We start from the raw sequence: 19,154 nt of genomic DNA on the forward strand, positions 1-19,154 counted from the left end.
AGTTTATCCCCATTTCCCGCTGCCCTGGTGCTCCAGGCCCTTGGAAACAATCCTGCTTTATCTTTCCTGTAGCCCCTTCAGGTACTGGGAGGCCACAATTAGGTCACCCTGCAGCTCCTGTTCCCCAGCCTGAGCAATCCCAGCCTTTCCTCACAGCAGAGCTGCTCCAGCCCTGTAATCACTGCTGGGGAACTCAGGAATAATCCAGGCACCCAAACCGGGCTGTGGCCCTGCCTGGATCCTGGGATGGGAATGAGGGGTGGCTCTGCCACTTCTGGGCTGGGAATGAGGGGTGGCACTGTCACTTCTGGGGCTGGGAATGAGGGGTGGCTCTGCCACTTCTGGGGCTGGGAATGAGGGGTGACACTGCCACTTCTGGGGCTGGGAATGAGGGGTGACACTGTCACTTCTGGGGGAATGAGGGGTGGCACTGCCACTTGTGGGGCTGGGAATGAGGGGTGGCACTGCCACTTGTGGGGCTGGGAATGAGGGGTGGCACTGCCACTTGTGGGGCTGGGAATGAGGGGTGGCACTGCCACTTCTGGGGGAATGAGGGGTGGCACTGCCACTTCTGGGGTTGGGAATGAGGGGTGACACTGCCACTTCTGGGGCTGGGAATGAGGGGTGGCACTGCCACTTCTGGGGGAATGAGGGGTGGCACTGTCACTTCTGGGGGAATGAGGGGTGACACTGCCACTTGTGGGGCTGGGAATGAGGGGTGGCACTGCCACTTCTGGGGCTGGGAATGAGGGGTGACACTGCCACTTCTGGGGCTGGGAATGAGGGGTGGCACTGCCACTTCTGGGGCTGGGAATGAGGGGTGACACTGCCACTTCTGGGGCTGGGAATGAGGGGTGACACTGCCACTTGTGGGGCTGGGAATGAGGGGTGGCACTGCCACTTCTGGGGTTGGGAATGAGGGGTGACACTGCCAGTTCTGGGGCTGGGAATGAGGGGTGACACTGTGTCCATCCTGGGCTGGGAATGAGGGGTGGCACTGCCACTTGTGGGGCTGGGAATGAGGGGTGGCACTGCCACTTGTGGGGCTGGGAATGAGGGGTGGCACTGCCACTTCTGGGGGAATGAGGGGTGGCACTGCCACTTGTGGGGCTGGGAATGAGGGGTGACACTGCCACTTGTGGGGCTGGGAATGAGGGGTGGCACTGTCACTTCTGGGGGAATGAGGGGTGACACTGCCACTTCTGGGGCTGGGAATGAGGGGTGGCACTGCCACTTCTGGGGCTGGGAATGAGGGGTGACACTGCCAATTCTGGGGCTGGGAATGAGGGGTGGCACTGCCACTTGTGGGGCTGGGAATGAGGGGTGACACTGTGTCCATCCTGGGCTGGGAATGAGGGGTGGCACTGCCACTTGTGGGGCTGGGAATGAGGGGTGGCACTGCCACTTGTGGGGCTGGGAATGAGGGGTGGCACTGCCACTTCTGGGGCTGGGAATGAGGGGTGGCACTGCCACTTCTGGGGCTGGGAATGAGGGGTGACACTGTGTCCATCCTGGGCTGGGAATGAGGGGTGGCACTGCCACTTGTGGGGCTGGGAATGAGGGGTGACACTGTGTCCATCCTGGGCTGGGAATGAGGGGTGGCACTGCCACTTCTGGAGCTGTTGCTGAAGGTGTTGGAGTGTTGGAGTCCCTCCTTTCAGGGTCAGAGCCAGCCCAGCATCCCTGGTAGTGCTCCATGTCCTGGCTCAGCGTGGGGCTCCTGCAAGGGTCACTTGGGGGGAGCAGTCACAGATTTGGGGTCAGGAACCACCCCAAGGTATGAGGTTTCTGTTTCCCAGGGGCTCCATGGCTGTGTTTTGCTTCCATTTGGGAAGTGCTGCCTCTGCACTTCCTTTCACAGCTCAGCTTTCAGCCGAATCACAAAGCACTTTTGCTGTCCCAGTCCTTTTTTTTTTCCTCTCCTCCCCTTTATTTTCTGCATCCCCTTTTGTTTTAAATGTCAATAACCAATAAGGTATCTCTTATTTCTGTTCCAGAATTTTTTCTTTCCTGGATGTGGTCACTCTGTGTCGTTGTGCTCAAGTTTCCAGGGTAAGAACCTTCTTCCTTCCTGCTGGATTTTAGCAGGGGCTGGATTTGGGTGACAATTCTCCCTCTCCAGCCCTCCCCATGGGGGTTGTGCCAGGGAGCTTTGTGCCACTCAACTGGGCTTATTCAGCATCCCCTGGAAGTCCTGGAAAATTCCCATAGCACCGGTGGAGGGGAATTCCAGGTTGGAATAGCATTTTCCAGTGTCCCAGGTACAAAGGGGAGGGAGCTGATGTTTCAGCCAGAACTCTCCCCTCATTCTGGGTTTGTTCAGGGAGCTCACCCTGCTGAAATCCCCAAGGTGGGATGAGCCCAAAATAACATTGTGTGGTGGAAATACGTGAATGGGAGTACATTTGGTGAAAATACAGGAATTTTAATTCACAGAGATGCTGCACAGTCAATGAAAGTTCATTTTCTCCTTGGATGTAGCTGGAGTAAGCACGGGATTAAAGTGAGGGGTTGTTCTTATCCTTCAATTAATGAAACCCAGCCTGGATTATTTGCTTGGGAGAATTCTTCCAACTGGACTGGAAGGTTCTGGAGCTGCCAGATTTATCAGGTGCTTTTTCCTGCCACTGGTAACACAGCACAGCCAAGGGTGGGGTGATGTCACCCATCCTGGCTGGGTGACACCTGCACAGACCCATCAGTGCTGGCTCCAAACCTCAACCACAAACTGATTTAATTACTCCTAGCACATTGGAATTACAAAAAAAAAAAAAAAATAATAATTTAGCATCGTTAATTGCATTTAAAAATACCCTGTGTGGTGTCTGGGCATTCCAGCTGTCACCTGAAGAACACAGGTTGTGCAGGAAAGAGCTCCCAGCTGGAATCAGCAGAGCAGAATGGGCTCTCAGGGGTTCTTTGCCCACGTCAGGGTGTTCTCCTGGGCTCTCAGGGGTTCTTTGCCCACGTCAGGGTGTTCTCCTGGGCTCTCAGGGGTTCTTTGCCCACGTCAGGGTGTTCTCCTGGGCTGTCCCAGCTCCTGTTTGCACAGGGAGCACAGCATTCCATGGCACAGCATGGGAAGTTCCTGCAGGGATGTGCAGGAAGGCTCTGGAACATTTCTGCCCGTGGAATTATGCAGCCACTGGGTCATTTCCCACTGCTTTTCTCCTGGCCATAACCAGGCCTTAAAACAAACATCAGCAGTGAGGTTTAAACCCCCCAAAAAATCAATTAGCCCTCAGTTCTGTCGTCTGTTGTGGCTCTGCACGAACTCCTGCCCCAGAACCGGTGTTCTGTGGTGGGGAGGAGCTGGGATTTGGGATGGAAAATCCCCCTGTGTTTATCCCTGCCTCTTGCACAAGGCTGGCTCCTGGTTACTACAAGCTCCACTTGTTTACCTTGCTGACATAAATCCATCAGGCTGAGGGCAGCTCCGAGTTCCTGCTCCTCCTCTGGGGCAGGAACCACAGCAGATTTTGGTGATTTAAACACAAACCAAGCCCTTTGTCGCTGCTGCAGCTGCAGGGGGGTGCTCACCTGTGTCCTCTGGGAGTAAATCCCAGCCAGGAATGTGAAGATTCCCAAGCTCCAGGTGCTCTCCTGGCTCACACCTGCACTTCCCAAGGGAGTGGAAGCAGCCAGGGCAGCTCTTCCCTGGCTGGGGGACTCAGAATTCCGAATTGTGCCTGCCCAGTTCTCCCTGCAGGAATTACCTCTTGCTTTCCCACCTGGAACAGAATGTTGTCTCTCTCTGACTAGGTCCCCACTGACCTTTTTTTTTTTTTCATATTAACCACACATTTACATTTTTTCCCCCTGATAAAGGCATGGAATGTTCTGGCCCTGGATGGCAGTAACTGGCAGCGAATTGACCTGTTTGATTTCCAGAGGGATATTGAGGTATAATTAACATACAAACCTTTTTTTTTTTCTTGTTAAAATGTAATTACAGCCTAGAATGGATTCATACTCCCAGCATAACCCTTTCTACCTTCCCTGGAGATAGAAATCATTCATTTCAGTTCTTCAGCTTCAGGGAGTCTTTTTAAAAGTCTTGGCAATCCATTCAGCTTTTGAAAATGGACAGAATTCTATATCCCTAGCAAGACTTAAAGGTAGCAATGGAAGTAAAGTAGTTTTTGTCTGTTCTGAAAACAGAAATCGGTAGAAAAAGTTGATTTTTTTGGGGAAAACTGCTGCTTTTATGGAAGAGAATTTAAGCTACTCCTCCTTGCACTCAGATAAGAACATGAGGGCTGTGTCTATTGAAGCATGGCCTGCAGTGTTTGTATCTTAAATACCAAAAATTGAAATTGAAGCGAAGGTGATTGGGGGTCCTGTCCCTAAAAGATGCAGCTTTGGAGCTGCTCTGTTGTGGCTGAACCCGTGGGATGTGGATTCTTCAGCACCAGTGGGGGTGGAGGCTGAAAATTCAAATTGCCTTGAGCAGGAAAGGGGGATGAGGAAAAACCCGATCCTTAAGTCTCTTATCAGGGTGTTTTATCCTGTTTAAATCACACTGGAGGAGGGAAATGGGGAACATTTCACACTGGAGGAGGGAAATGGGGAATGTTTCACATTGGAGGAGGGAAATGGGGAATGTTTGATGTTGGAGGGAAATGGGGAATGTTTCACATTGGAGGAGGGAAATGGGGAATGTTTCACATTGGAGGAGGGAGATTTGGAACGTTTCACATTGGAGGAGGGAGATTTGGAACGTTTCACATTGGAGGGAAATGGGGAATGTGTGGCTTTAACTTGTGGTAGACGGAGGCAGCTGCCGAGTGAAAGTTCCCACTTTGGGGGAAATCCAGCCCTGATTTTGCAGGAAAGTGTTGAAATCATCCCTTTGTGCAGCTGAGAGTCAGGGATGAGGAGGAAGGGACACCTGGACAGGGATGAGGAGGAGGAAGGGACACCTGGACAGGGATGAGGAGGAGGAAATGACACCTGGACAGGGATGAGGAGCAGGAAATGACACCTGGATAGGGATGAGGAGCTGGAAATGACACCTGGACAGGGATGAGGAGGAGGAAGAGACACCTGGACAGGGATGAGGAGCAGGAAATGACACCTGGATAGGGATGAGGAGCTGGAAATGACACCTGGACAGGGATGAGGAGCAGGAAATGGCACCTGGACAGGGATGAGGAGCTGGAAATGACACCTGGACAGGGATGAGGAGCTGGAAATGACACCTGGACAGGGATGAGGAGGAGGAAGAGACACCTGGACAGGGATGAGGAGCAGGAAATGACACCTGGACAGGGATGAGGAGCTGGAAATGACACCTGGACAGGGATGAGGAGGAGGAAGAGACACCTGGGCAGGGATGAGGAGCAGGAAATGGCACCTGGACAGGGATGAGGAGCAGGAAAAGGTACCTGGACAGGGATGAGGAGGAGGAAGAGACACCTGGACAGGGATGAGGAGCTGGAAATGACACCTGGACAGGGATGAAGAGCAGGAAGGGACACCTGGGCAGGGATGAGGAGCAGGAAATGGCACCTGGGCAGGGATGAGGAGGAGGAAGAGACACCTGGGCAGGGATGAGGAGGAGGAAGAGGCACCTGGACAGGGATGAGGAGCAGGAAATGGCACCTGGACAGGGATGAGGAGGAAGAGGAGGCACCTGGACAGGGATGAGGAGCTGGAAATGACACCTGGACAGGGATGAAGAGCAGGAAGGGACACCTGGGCAGGGATGAGGAGCTGGAAGAGGCACCTGGACAGGGATGAGGAGCTGGAAGGGGGCACTGCCCCCTCAGCAGGGTCTGAGTGCCCTGGGGGAAGGAAATGGATTTTGGATCTTCATAATGAATCCTTCACCTCATAATGTGCCCTAAAAATCCTGGACCCAGGATAAAAACCCTGGAATTGTTTATTTAGAGTGGAGTTCTCAGGGTTCCTGAAGTGTGGAGTGGCAGGAGATGGGAGGAGGGAGAGGCTGGGAATACAAACCAGGCTTTTCCCATTCCTCAGTGCTTTTTGGGTGGTTTTCACGTCCCTGCACATCAAAGCCGTGTTCTTTCCCAAGCCCAGGCTTCCCCTCTGAAAACAAAACTCTGGAATTTGTTGTACCTCACCTCAGAGTTCCTGCTGGGCCTCCTGGAATCCTCAGGCTCTGCTGTAAATGGATTTACATGAAATGGAAATGTAAATGGATTGAAGTTAAATCCATCAATCCGTGTAAATTCTTGACAGAAACACGTTTGGCTCGTCGAATTCCAGCAGAATTCCTAGATTTGATTGAGGAATTGCCAAATCAGGGAGTGTTTCAGCATTTCCAGCCTTTCTGCAGGGCTGTGGAGGTTGAGGGCGCTCCCGGGGTGTCCCTGAGCTCACCCAGCTCCCTTCTCTGATGCTGGGGTTGTGTTGAGCCTGATTTGGGGTTTTTTAGACTGGAAAAGAAGAAAATCCTCATCTCCCAGAGGTCCCAAATCCCAGTTAGTCCTGGAAGGACCAAGGGATGCTCCTGCTCTGTGAGGAACAGCCAAAGTGCAGGGGAAGGTTCTGAGTTTCTGGTACAAATATCCTCCAGTGGTTATTCCCTTTTTACCCTGGGAAAGGTAAATCCTGGCTGTAATGGGGTCTTTGGATCCAGATCAGAAATTAAAAAGCCTTTTCTGGATCTCTGGAATGCAAATGGTTGGATTTCCTGCAGGAGCAAAACACGTGGGCTGGTTCTCATCTCTGTTTTGGGTAGAAATTGGAGTTTATCCGTTGGCTGTGCTGGGAATCTGGGGTGTGGCTGTTCCCACCTTCCTTGGGGAGTCTGAGGAGCTCCAAACCAGAGGAAATTTCTCAAAATGCTTTATCTCACCTGCTTTAGGTGACTGCTCCTTATCTCTCCATCTTCAGAAGCTGAATAATTCTCCCTCCCCCTCCCTTAGCCCATTCCCCACAGCACTTTTATTCCCTTAGCACCGTTTTCAACCATTAAAATGAAATTAAAATCATTGTTTTATCTGCAAAACCTTCACTTCAGCTTCCTGGAGCTCTTTGGGGTTCTCAGGTGGCTCCTGCTGTCTCTCCCAGGGCCGAGTGGTGGAGAACATTTCCAAGAGATGTGGGGGATTCCTGCGGAAGCTGAGCCTGCGGGGCTGCCTGGGAGTGGGGGACAACGCCTTAAGGTAGAGCTGCACCTTTGGAACGGGCTGGAAAAACCAGGATTGGGACAATTTATCCCTGTAAAACCCTCAGGATGTCAAAACCTGGAGAGCAGGGACAGACATTATTCATTTCTCATTTAATTTATCAAATTATTTTTTTATTATTATTATTTCTTTAATCATTTTTATAATTTAATTTGTCATTTGTAAAAATAATTTATTGGGGTTTTGTCACTGAATTTAGCATTTTTAACCTCATCCAGCAGTCATTTCTCACATTTCTCATGAGAATAAAGCCAAGGGATGAGGGTGATGGGCACTGGGTGCCTCCAGGCTGGGACATCCCAGGGCAGGAGGTGGGGCAGCAGAAATCAGGGATTTTCTTGGGTTTGTTCCTGATTTTCTTCTTGATTCTTTTCTTCTTTATAGATTCTTTCCTTGATTATTTTCTTATTTCTTGATTTTTCTTGGTTCTTTTCTTTTCCTTGATTTTCTTTTTGATTCTCTTGGTTTTCTTCTTGATTTTCTTCTTGATTTTTTTGACTCTTCTTTCTAGATGCCTTTCTTCTTTACTGATTTCCTCCTTGGTTTTCTTCTTTTTTTTTTTTTTCTTGGTTTTCTTGATTTTCTTGATTACTTTTCTTGATCTTCTGGGTTTTCCTCTTTCTTGATTATTTTCTTGATTTAGATCCTGTTTATCTTCTCGTTTTTCTGGATTCCTTTCTTCTTTCTTGGTTCTTTCAATTTTCTCCGTTTTCTTCTTGATTCCCTTCTTGATTTTCTCTATTTTTCTTCTTCAATCTCTTTGAGACTGTAAATTTTGTAAATTGAATTTTGTACGATTTTAATCTGAATTCCACTGACAAATCCAATGTTTTCCCTTTCCCTCAGGACCTTTGCCCAGAACTGCAGGAACATCGAGGTGCTGAACCTCAATGGTTGTACCAAGATCACGGATATGTGAGTGAAACCCTTCCCTCTCCCCTGGCTATTCCTGTCCTCCCTCTCTTTTTTAAGGGAAAACTCAGGGGTGTGGGAGGTTTTCCATGGAATGGTTTGGCTTGGAAAGACCTTAAATCCCATCCATTCCCACCCTGCTAGGGCAGGGACACCTTTCACCACCCCAGAGCTGCTCCCAGCCCTGTCCAGCCTGGCCTGGGGTGCTTCCAGGGATCCACAGCTTCCATCCTCAGCCCAGCCTGCCCATCCCATGGGAATTCCGTGGTCTGGGGTGAATCCATCGCAGGAGTTGTCCCCGTGTGTCTCTTCCAGCACCTGCACCAACCTCAGCAAGTTCTGCTCCAAACTCAGGCACCTGGATTTGGCTTCCTGCACCTCCATCACCAACCTGTCCCTGAAAGCACTGAGGTAGGAGCCGGCAGCCGGGATTTCCCGTGGAATCCCAGCATCATTGAGGCTGGAAAAGACCTCTGAGATCCTCCAGCCATCCCTCCCTCTGGAGCTGGGCTCTTCCCGCTGTCCCAGAACCGGGAATGCCGCAGCTCCTGGCTGGGAGCAGGATTTTTCCCGAGGTAAAGGAGCGTTTCCGTGTGTGTCCCTGTGTCCCCAGTGAGGGATGCCCGCTGCTGGAACAGCTCATCATCTCCTGGTGCGACCAAGTGACCAAGGACGGGATCCAGGCGCTGGTGCGGGGCTGCGGGGGGCTGCGGGCCCTGTCCCTCAAGGGCTGCACCCAGGTACACACCTCTGGAAAAGTGGGAATGGCCCTGGAAATCCCAGGATTTGGGATATTCCCTTCTCCAGAATCCCCGTGGTGGTGGAGCTCAGGTGCTGGAGTGGGACAGGGAATGAATGGCTGGTGGAGCTGGAGAATCCTTTGATCCCAGTTTTCCTTTGGAGGAGGTTGCTGTGATCCATGGCCAGATCCAGCCTTGGGAAGGTTCCAGGGCAGCCCTTCCCTCTGGCTGCTGATGGAATTCCCTCCCCCTGCCTTGGGTTTGTAATCAGACAATCTCTTTTTCCTTGGAAAACACCTCTGCAGCCCTGGGAGCACAATCCTGTTCCCTCAGGTACATCCCAGAGATCTGGAGAGTATTTATATATCCCAAAATAAAAATATATTTATTATATTTTATTATCCCACAATACATACAATTACATATTTATATATCCCAAAATAGAAATATATTTTATTATATTTTATTATCCCAAAATAGAAATATATTTATTATATTTTATTATCCCACAATAGATACATTTATATATTTATATATCCCAAAATAGAAATATATTTTATTATTCCACAATACATACAATTATATATTTATATATCCCAAAATAAAAATATATTTTATTATCCCACAATAGATACATTTATATATCTTTATATATCCCAAAATAGAAATATATTTTATTATATTTTATTATCCCAAAATAGAAATATATTTATTATATTTTATTATCCCACAATAGATACATTTATATATTTATATATCCCAAAATAGAAATTTATTTTATTATCCCACAATACATACAATTATATATTTATATATCCCAAAATAGAAATATAATTTATTATATTTTATTATCCCACAATAGATACATTTATATATTTATATAATCCCAAAATAGAAATATATTTCTTCTATTTTATTATCCCACAATAGATACATTTATATATCCCAAAATCTGTATTTTGGGATATGTAAATGCTGAAAGGGATTTTTTTTTTAGCCTTTTTTACACTTTTTTGTTCTTTAAACTGACTTTTCTTTAATCTTTCTTTATTCTCTCACCTGAGGAAGTTTGATAAGTAAAATATCTCCCTTTATTATATTTTGTTATGATGGCCACAGTAGTAAGAATAATAGTGATAATTTTGTATGACTGAAAATAATGATAAATAATAATAAATAATAAAAAAGAATACATTATAATAGCAATGATAAAAATAAAAAATAATAATAAAATAATAATAAAATAATTACTTATAAGGATAATAATGATGACGATGATGATCATAATGATACTAATGATAATAGTAATAATAAAATAACAATAATAATAATAGTAACAATAAAGTATAATAATGATAATTATGATAATAATTATGATTGTAATAATTATAATAACAATAAAACATAATTATAATAATAATGATAATATAATGATAAGGATTATAATAATTATAATAAAAACCATAAAATATAATAATGATAATAATGATGTTGATAATAATAATGATAATAATAATGATAATGATGATGATAATAATGATAAAAATGATGGTAATAATGATAATAATGATGGTAATAATAATAATAATAATAGTAGTAGTAATAATAATAATAATAATAATAATAATAATAATAATAATAATAATATTCCCAAGCATTTTTGGGGCCAGGCTCTGCTCCTGATGGGGTAAAAGGCAGGAACGCTCCTGCTGCTGCTCCTGTGCTGCCTTTCCCTCCTTCCCAGAGGAAATCCCAGTGTTCCCAGTTTGAATTCCCAGTGCTCCCAGCTCCCATCCCTGTGTTTTCCGTTCCAGCTGGAGGACGAGGCTCTCAAGTTCATCGGTGCCCACTGTCCCGAGCTGGTGACCCTGAACCTGCAGACCTGCCTGGTGAGCGGGATGGACAGACCCCCAGTGTCCAGGGATGGATGGACAGACCCCCAGTGTCCAGGGGCAGGGATGGACAGACCCCCAGTGTGCAGGGATGGATGGACAGACCCCCAGTGTCCAGGGATGGGGATGGACAGACCCCCAGTGTGCAGGGATGGATGGACAGACCCCCAGTGTGCAGGGGCAGGGATGGATGGACAGACCCCCAGTGTCCAGGGATGGATGGACAGACCCCCAGTGTCCAGGGATGGATGGACAGACCCCCAGTGTGCAGGGATGGGGATGGACAGACCCCCAGTGTCCAGGGATGGATGGACAGACCCCCAGTGTGCAGGGATGGGGATGGACAGACCCCCAGTGTGCAGGGATGGATGGACAGACCCCCAGTGTCCAGGGATGGGGATGGACAGACCCCCAGTGTGCAGGGATGGGGATGGACAGACCCCCAGTGTGCAGGGATGGGGATGGACAGACCCCCAGTGTCCAGGGATGGGTGGACAGACCCCCAGTGTGCAGGGATGGATGGACAGACCCCCAGTGTCCAGGGATGGATGGACAGACCCCCAGTGTCCAGAAATGGGGATGGACAGACCCCCAGTGTCCAGGGATGGGGATGGACAGACCCCCAGTGTGCAGGGATGGATGGACAGACCCCCAGTGTGCAGGGGCAGGGATGGATGGACAGACCCCCAGTGTCCAGGGATGGATGGACAGACCCCCAGTGTCCAGGGATGGGGATGGACAGACCCCCAGTGTCCAGGGATGGATGGACAGACCCCCAGTGTCCAGGGATGGATGGACAGACCCCCAGTGTCCAGGGATGGATGGACAGACTCCCTGCATCTTTCCAAGCAGGAATTGCAAAGCCCTGCAGGAATCCCAGCACCTTCCCCTATCCCTCACCTGGCCCAGCTCCAAAACCTTTCCCTGCAAATATTCCCAAATCCAGTGAGGTTTTTCCTCCCTCTGCTGCTCCGGTGAGCCGAAACAGCAGGAATCCGGAATTTTTTGGGCCTAAAGAGCTGGAATTTGGAATGGAGAGAGGGAAATCCTGCCGGGATTGAGGCTGTTGTGGTTTCCTTGGCAGCAAATCACGGACGACGGGCTCATCACCATCTGCCGGGGCTGCCACAAGCTGCAGTCCCTGTGCGCTTCCGGCTGCTCCAACATCACCGACGCCATCCTCAACGCCCTGGGACAGAATTGCCCACGCCTCCGGTCAGTTTTCCCAGGATTTCCCCCTTGGAACACTCAGCTCCAGGTGCTGTCTGAACCATTTCACATCCCGCATCTTTCGGGGTTTTTTATCCCCGAGTGTTTGGGAGAGGCTGGCTGTGATTTTTGAGTTGTTCCCCTGAAATTCTTGGGGTTTAAACTCGGTTAAAAGAGCTCCCAGCGTGGTGCCCACAGGCTCCATGTGAATCCACGATGAAAATTTGGGATTGGGTTATTTCTGTCTTGGGAAATGGGGAAAAAAATTCTAGTTTAACCAAAGTTTCCTTCCACCCTGAGGCTGAACGGGTTTTTCCTGGCGGTTTTGTAGCAGGTGGAATTTGGGAAAACTTCCCCTCTGGCCTGGCAGGGTGGGCTCCCATCCTCTGCTTGGTTTTCCTGGCTTTTTTAAGGATTTTTTTTTATTATTAGGGTGTGTTTCCACTGGAAAATGTTGCTAAAAACCCAGAAAAATGGGCAGAAAAGAGAAACTTTTATTACCCTGACAGCCAAGTGCCTCAAAGAAATGGCATCAAATGCAATTGGATCAAATCCAGGGAAAACAGGGAGACATCAAACAGCATCAAACCTGTGTCTTCCAAGGAAAAACAAACCCCAGCTGTTCCCTGTGATGTCCCATTTTAGGAATTTGGGAACAAAGTGCACAGAAATGGGGTTGGAAAGGTAAAATTCCAGTTCAGCTCCAGCGGTTCCTGTGTTTACATTCGGCCTCAGAGGATTAAGCTCCATCCTGTGGAATACAAAAGGCACTTCAGGAACGTGGGAGGATTTTTTTTTTCCTATAAAAGCAGAGAAATTGGTTAAAACTGTGGAGGGAACCCCTGTGGAGCTGCAGGAGCTGCCAGGATTTTTCTCCACTCCCACAGGAATGAGCAATTCACCCTAAAAGGCTTCAAACATCTCCATCGGTGCCTTAAATACGAAATATTTCATGTTCACCTGCCTGATTTTTGGGAATTCACCTTTTCCACGCTGGGATCTGTCTCTGGGGGTGCAAATTAGAGATTTTGCTTCCCAGAATCTTTCCCTCAGCCAGGTTGTGAAGGTTTTTTGGAGCACCTCATTCCAGCATTGGGTGGATTATCCCTTCCTGGGATGAATCTGGGTGTTTGTTTCAGCCTAATTCCCATTTTTCTGCGGCCCTCTGGAATGGAAGTGGCTGCTCCGTGTAAATTATCCTCAGCAAACTTTTAGGGATTGCTGGAAGCTTTTCTGGGAAACCCTTGGAAGATAAACCCTTGGGAATAAGGGAACAGGTCAGGCTGAGCCTCTGGAGAGCAGCTCTGTGGGTGGGGAGGAGAGGGATGGAGGGGATCCGTCAATCCATGGGAATGTCTCAGATATCCATGGAAATACCCCATCTGAGAGAGGATCCCATCAATCCATGGGAATATCTCAGATATCCATAGGAAAATCTTAAATATCCATAGGAATATCTCAAATATCCATAGGAGTATCTCGAATATCCATAGGAGTATCTCAAATATCCATAGGAATATCTCAAATATCCATAGGAGTATCTCAAATATCCATAGGAGTATCTCAATATCCATAGGAATATCTCAAATATCCATAGGAGTATCTCAAATATCCATAGGAGTATCTCAATATCCATAGGAATATCTCAGATATCCATAGGGATATCTCAGATATCTTTAGGAATATCTCAGATATCCATAGGAAAATCTCAGATATCCATAGGAAAATCTCAGATATCCATAGGAAAATCTCAGATATCTATGGGAATGTCTCAGATATCTTTAGGAATATCTCAAATATCCATAGAAAAACCTGTGTGGGAGGAGATCCCATCAATCCATAAAACTGCCCCATTGATCCATACAGATATCCCATTGATCCACACCGATATCCCATTGATCCATACAGATATCCCATTGATCCACACTGATATCCCATCAATCCATACAGATATCCCATTGATCCGTACAGATATCCCATTGATCCATACAGATATCCCATTGATCCATACAGATACCCCATTGATCCACACCGATATCCCATTGATCCATACAGATATCCCATTGATCCATACAGATATCCCATTGATCCATACAGATATCCCATTGATCCACACCGATATCCCATTGATCCACACCGATATCCCATTGATCCACACCGATATCCCATTGATCCATACAGATATCCCATTGATCCACACTGATATCCCATCAATCCATACAGATATCCCATTGATCCGTACAGATATCCCATTGATCCCATTGATCTGTACAGATATCCCATTGATCCACACCGATATCCCATTGATCCATACAGTTATCCCATTGATCCACACAGATATCCCATCAATCCATACAGATATCCCATTGATCCATACAGATACCCCATTGATCCATACAGATATCCCATTGATCCATACAGATATCCCATTGATCCCATTGATCCATACAGATACCCCATTGATCCATACAGATATCCCATTGATCCATACAGATACCCCATTGATCCACACAGATACCCCATTGATCCATACAGATATCCCATTGATCCACACAGATATCCCATTGATCCACACAGATACCCCATTGATCCATACAGATATCCCATTGATCCATACAGATATCCCATTGATCCATACAGATATCCCATTGATCCATACAGATATCCCATTGATCCACACCGATATCCCATTGATCCACACAGATACCCCATTGATCCATACAGATATCCCATTGATCCATACAGATATCCCATTGATCCATACAGATATCCCATTGATCCACACAGATATCCCATTGATCCATACAGATATCCCATTGATCCCATTGATCCACACAGATACCCCATTGATCCACACAGATATCCCATTGATCCACACAGATATCCCATTGATCCACACAGATATCCCATTGATCCACACCGATATCCCATTGATCCACACCGATATCCCATTGATCCATACAGATATCCCATTGATCCACACAGATACCCCATTGATCCACACAGATATCCCATTGATCCACACAGATATCCCATTGATCCATACAGATATGCCATGGATCCATACAGGTATCCCATTGATCCCATTGATCCACACAGATACCCCATTGATCCATACAGATATCCCATTGATCCACACAGATATCCCATTGATCCATACAGATATCCCATTGATCCATACAGATACCCCATTGATCCATACAGATATCCCATTGATCCATACAGGTATCCCATTGATCCCATTGATCCACACAGATACCCCATTGATCCATACAGATATCCCATTGATCCATACAGATACCCCATTGATCCACACAGATACCCCATTGATCCATACAGATATCCCATTGATCCATACAGATATGCCATGGATCCATACAGGTATCCCATTGATCCCATTGATCCACACAGATACCCCATTGATCCATACAGATATCCCATTGATAACGGCTCCCTGGCTGGAGCCATTCCCGTGTTTCCTGCTCCGGGTGACGCTCCCTGGGCAGGGGGCTGCACTCCGGGGCTCATTCCCAGCCTTTTCCTGGGATTCTGGGGCTCCACCATGGTTCTTGTGTCCTGCAGAATATTGGAAGTGGCGAGGTGTTCCCAGCTGACCGACGTGGGCTTCACCACCCTGGCCAGGGTAAGAGCCCTCCTTCCCCTCCTGCTTTCCCTTCTCATGACAAAAAAACCCCACAAACTCAGGAGTTTGGGAAAACTTCCTTGGGGTGGAAGCTTAAATTCAAAAATTTGTTTTATGGGATCGTCCTGGCTCGCACTCCTGGGAGGATTTGTATCCAAACCACAGGAAATGTTAAAAATTTTAGTTATAAACTTTGCTGTTTGTCTATAAGTGACCCTAAATTTAACTCCCTTTACTCTGCATGATTGAAAAATGAGTGAAATTTAAAAGCAAATTGTCTTTGTGGTGGTATTTATATTTATATTTATATTTATATTAATTATATTTATATTTACAATTATATTTATATTTTTAATAATTATATTTATAATTTTACTAATTATATTTCTATTTTAATACTTATATTTATATTATTTATATTTATACCTATATTTCTATTTAAATTTCTCTTTATACCTATATTCATGTTTATATTTATATTTACATTTATATTTATACTTATACCTATATTTATACTTATATTTATACCTATATTTATACCTATACTTATACCTATATTTATATTTATACTTATATTTATTTGTACATTTATTTTTATATGTTTGTATGTTTATATTCTCTATTTATATTTATACTTTTAACATATTTAATATACTGTTTATATTTAAAATATAAATTAATTATCTTTATTTATAAAATTTTAATTTTTTTTTTAATATTTATATTTGCTTTCTTAACTTTACACTCACTGTGGATGTTTGGAATTCTCTTTATTCCTAGAATTGCCATGAGCTTGAAAAAATGGATCTGGAGGAGTGTGTCCAGGTAGGAAATCCCAGCTCAGGCTGTTTCTCTTGCAGCAGTTTGGAAAATTGGTGGAAAATGAGGAGATTTTCCTCCAAATCAAAACATAATGTGGAATCCTGAGTGGGAAGAGTGGCTGGATTTGGAGAGGAAAATGTTGGGAATCATCATTTTTGATCATTGGTTTGGATTCCATGGGAAGGGTGCTGTAAATAAAAGATATTTACTATTTAATGTATATTTTTATATATATTTATAATTATATACATTTATATTATTATTTATATTATATATAAATATATAATAATATATTAAATAATACAAATATATAATATAGATTTAATATATTTATTATATATAGTTTTTATATAAATTATATATAATTTTATATATATATTATATAAAATATTTTTATATATTCTTATAAATAATAAATATTTAATAGTGGGAGCTGCTGGGTCAAATAATGGATTTGTGAGAGAAAATCCCAGATTTTTGAGGGAAAATCCCAGAGAAAAATCTCATCTTGCTAAAAATAATGGGATTTTCCCCTGGTTTGGAAAACCATGGGGAAAATTGTGGAACAGCAATGATTTAGGGGGATTGAAACCAAACTGTCCTGAAAGATTTACAGGGAAAAGGGTGGAATTGACTCAAAATTCCTTGGAGAAAAACCTCCAAGCCCCAGTGTAGATTGGAAATTGAGGCTGAGACGAAGGGAATGGGATTGTGGTTCCTGGGAACAGCTGGATCCTGAATTTCCTGGGCAGAAATTGGGGAGATGAAGAAGGATCAGCCCAGGCAGGAGGGGATTGGGAATTGACCCCAAAAAGGAAGAAGCGAAGCTGAGCCAGGGCACAGATCCACCCCAGGCAGCTCCCCCGGGAATTTGGGATTGGGAACCTTTGTGTGGGATTCCTTCTTCCTGCAGAAAAGCAGGAACACGAATCCATAGGGAGTTGCGAGGGAATCTGAGCTCTCCTTGTCCTTCCAGAGGCACATCTGGGACACGCTGGGGAGCTGATTGCAGGAATTTAAAATCCAGTGATGCCTCTGCATCCCAGTTCTCCAAGGGCAGATTTCCATGAGGAGATGGATCCCTGAGTGGGGAAATCTCATGGATTAGGGAAAATCCTGCAGTTTTGCAGTTTGTCCTTGTGCCCCAGCACCGACTTGAAAGGGTTTTTCCTTCTTTTCCAGATAACAGACAGCACGCTAATCCAGCTTTCCATACACTGTCCACGGCTGCAGGTCCTGGTGAGTATTCCAAGGGACATTCCCAGCATTTCCTTTCTCCAAACAAAGGGATTTTAATCACTCCCTGAAAAGTTGGAAGAATTCTGCTGGAAACCTGACCCTGAGGAGCCTCTTTTCCCTGCCCTGCTGCTCACAGGAGGCAGGAAAAGGGTTGTAGGGATTCTCCTGGGAGCAGAATTCCCAGTGGGATCTGCTGGCAGTCCATCTGTGGGAGAGGAAGGAGCTGGAATGCTCAGTGGCTCTGGGAAGCCACGTTCCTTTGGGGCTGAATCTCTGGGAATTTGGTCTCTGTCAGCCCTGGGTTTGTGCTGTGAGGGATCCTGTCCTGGCAGTTTGGGAATGTGGGAATGGGGGTTCTCCAGTGCAGTCATCCCTCAGGAAAACCACTTCCAGCTCCTGGCTCAGGCCCTGCTTCCTCCTTGAGGACTTTCCAGCTGAATCCCCCAAAAATCCAGCCTGAGGGGGGGCTGTTGTGCTCCTGCTGCTTCTGGGAGCCGGAGCCAGGGCTCTTCCCACGGTGGGAGAGGCCAGAGGTGTCCCAAAGGTGGGATCTTGGATAGCTCGGCTGTGCTGGGATCTCTGTGCCCCCCTGGGGTCTCATCCCTCCAGGGCTGCCTTCCCCTGGAGCCGTGGCAGGGACCCTCAGGATGATCCTGTTCCCATGGCAGGGACACTTCCCGCTGTCCCAGGCTGCTCCACACCCCGTCCATCCATCAGCGATGGATTTGGGCTCGTGGAGACCTGAAATGGTTTGGGTTGGATGTTTTCCATGGGTTGCTCCAGGCTGGGACACTGCCAGGGATCGAGGGGCAGCCCCAGCTGCTCTGGGCACCCTTTTCCAGGGCCTGCCCACCCTCCCAGGGAGGAATTCTCCCCCTCCAGCTGGAAGTTTTCCCTTTGGAAGCACATCAGTCCTCAGAAACCCACAGAGCCCAGTGGCTCCAGTGCCAGGAGCCAGCACGGGCCAGCCCAGACCCAGCAAGCACAGACCACCCTCTCACATCCCCAGCGAGCTCCTGGCTGGTTTTGGGGTGTCAGGAGCTGGGTTTGACCCCTCTGTTTGGGGGGCAGAGTTTATCCCACTGCGAGCTGATCACGGACGACGGGATCCGTCACCTGGGGAATGGCGCCTGCGCCCACGACCGGCTGGAGGTGATCGAGCTGGACAACTGCCCCCTGATCACCGACGCCTCCCTGGAGCACCTCAAGAGCTGCCACAGCCTGGAGAGGATAGAACTGTACGACTGCCAGCAGATCACGAGGGCCGGCATCAAGAGACTCAGGGTGAGCAGGGACAGGGGAGCGCTGGGATCGGGGGGTTTGTCCATAGGGAGGGCTGAGCTGAGTGCCCATCGTCATCATCACCATCATCACCATCATCATCATCATCACCATCATCATCATCATCACCATCATCATCATGGCCTGCTGCTCGTGCTCAGAAGGGCGGTGAGAACCATCAGTGATGGATTTGGACTCGTGGAGCCCTGAAATGGTTTGGGTTGGATGTTTTCCATGGGTTGCTCCAGGCTAGGAC

General features: G+C 46.8%; 1 protein-coding gene across 3 annotated transcripts in view; it reads left to right on the forward strand.

Moving 5' to 3' along the window:
* Positions 1–19,154, forward strand: part of FBXL20 (F-box and leucine rich repeat protein 20) — a 40,637-nt gene that overhangs the window by 18,253 nt on the left and 3,230 nt on the right. For all 3 annotated transcript variants that reach the window (XM_086864759.1, XM_086864757.1, XM_086864760.1), the window contains exons 3-14: positions 1,998–2,052; positions 3,829–3,903; positions 7,042–7,136; positions 8,007–8,075; positions 8,388–8,483; positions 8,686–8,812; positions 10,627–10,701; positions 11,789–11,919; positions 15,496–15,556; positions 16,337–16,381; positions 17,561–17,617; positions 18,689–18,901. In XM_086864759.1, coding sequence (XP_086720885.1) covers positions 1,998–2,052; positions 3,829–3,903; positions 7,042–7,136; positions 8,007–8,075; positions 8,388–8,483; positions 8,686–8,812; positions 10,627–10,701; positions 11,789–11,919; positions 15,496–15,556; positions 16,337–16,381; positions 17,561–17,617; positions 18,689–18,901 — 1,099 coding nt within the window. The remainder of the gene's footprint in view (positions 1–1,997; positions 2,053–3,828; positions 3,904–7,041; positions 7,137–8,006; positions 8,076–8,387; positions 8,484–8,685; positions 8,813–10,626; positions 10,702–11,788; positions 11,920–15,495; positions 15,557–16,336; positions 16,382–17,560; positions 17,618–18,688; positions 18,902–19,154) is intronic.

Source organism: Cyanistes caeruleus, chromosome 27, assembly GCF_971803275.1.
Source record: "Cyanistes caeruleus chromosome 27, bCyaCae1.hap1.1, whole genome shotgun sequence".
Lineage (NCBI taxonomy): Eukaryota > Metazoa > Chordata > Aves > Passeriformes > Paridae > Cyanistes > Cyanistes caeruleus.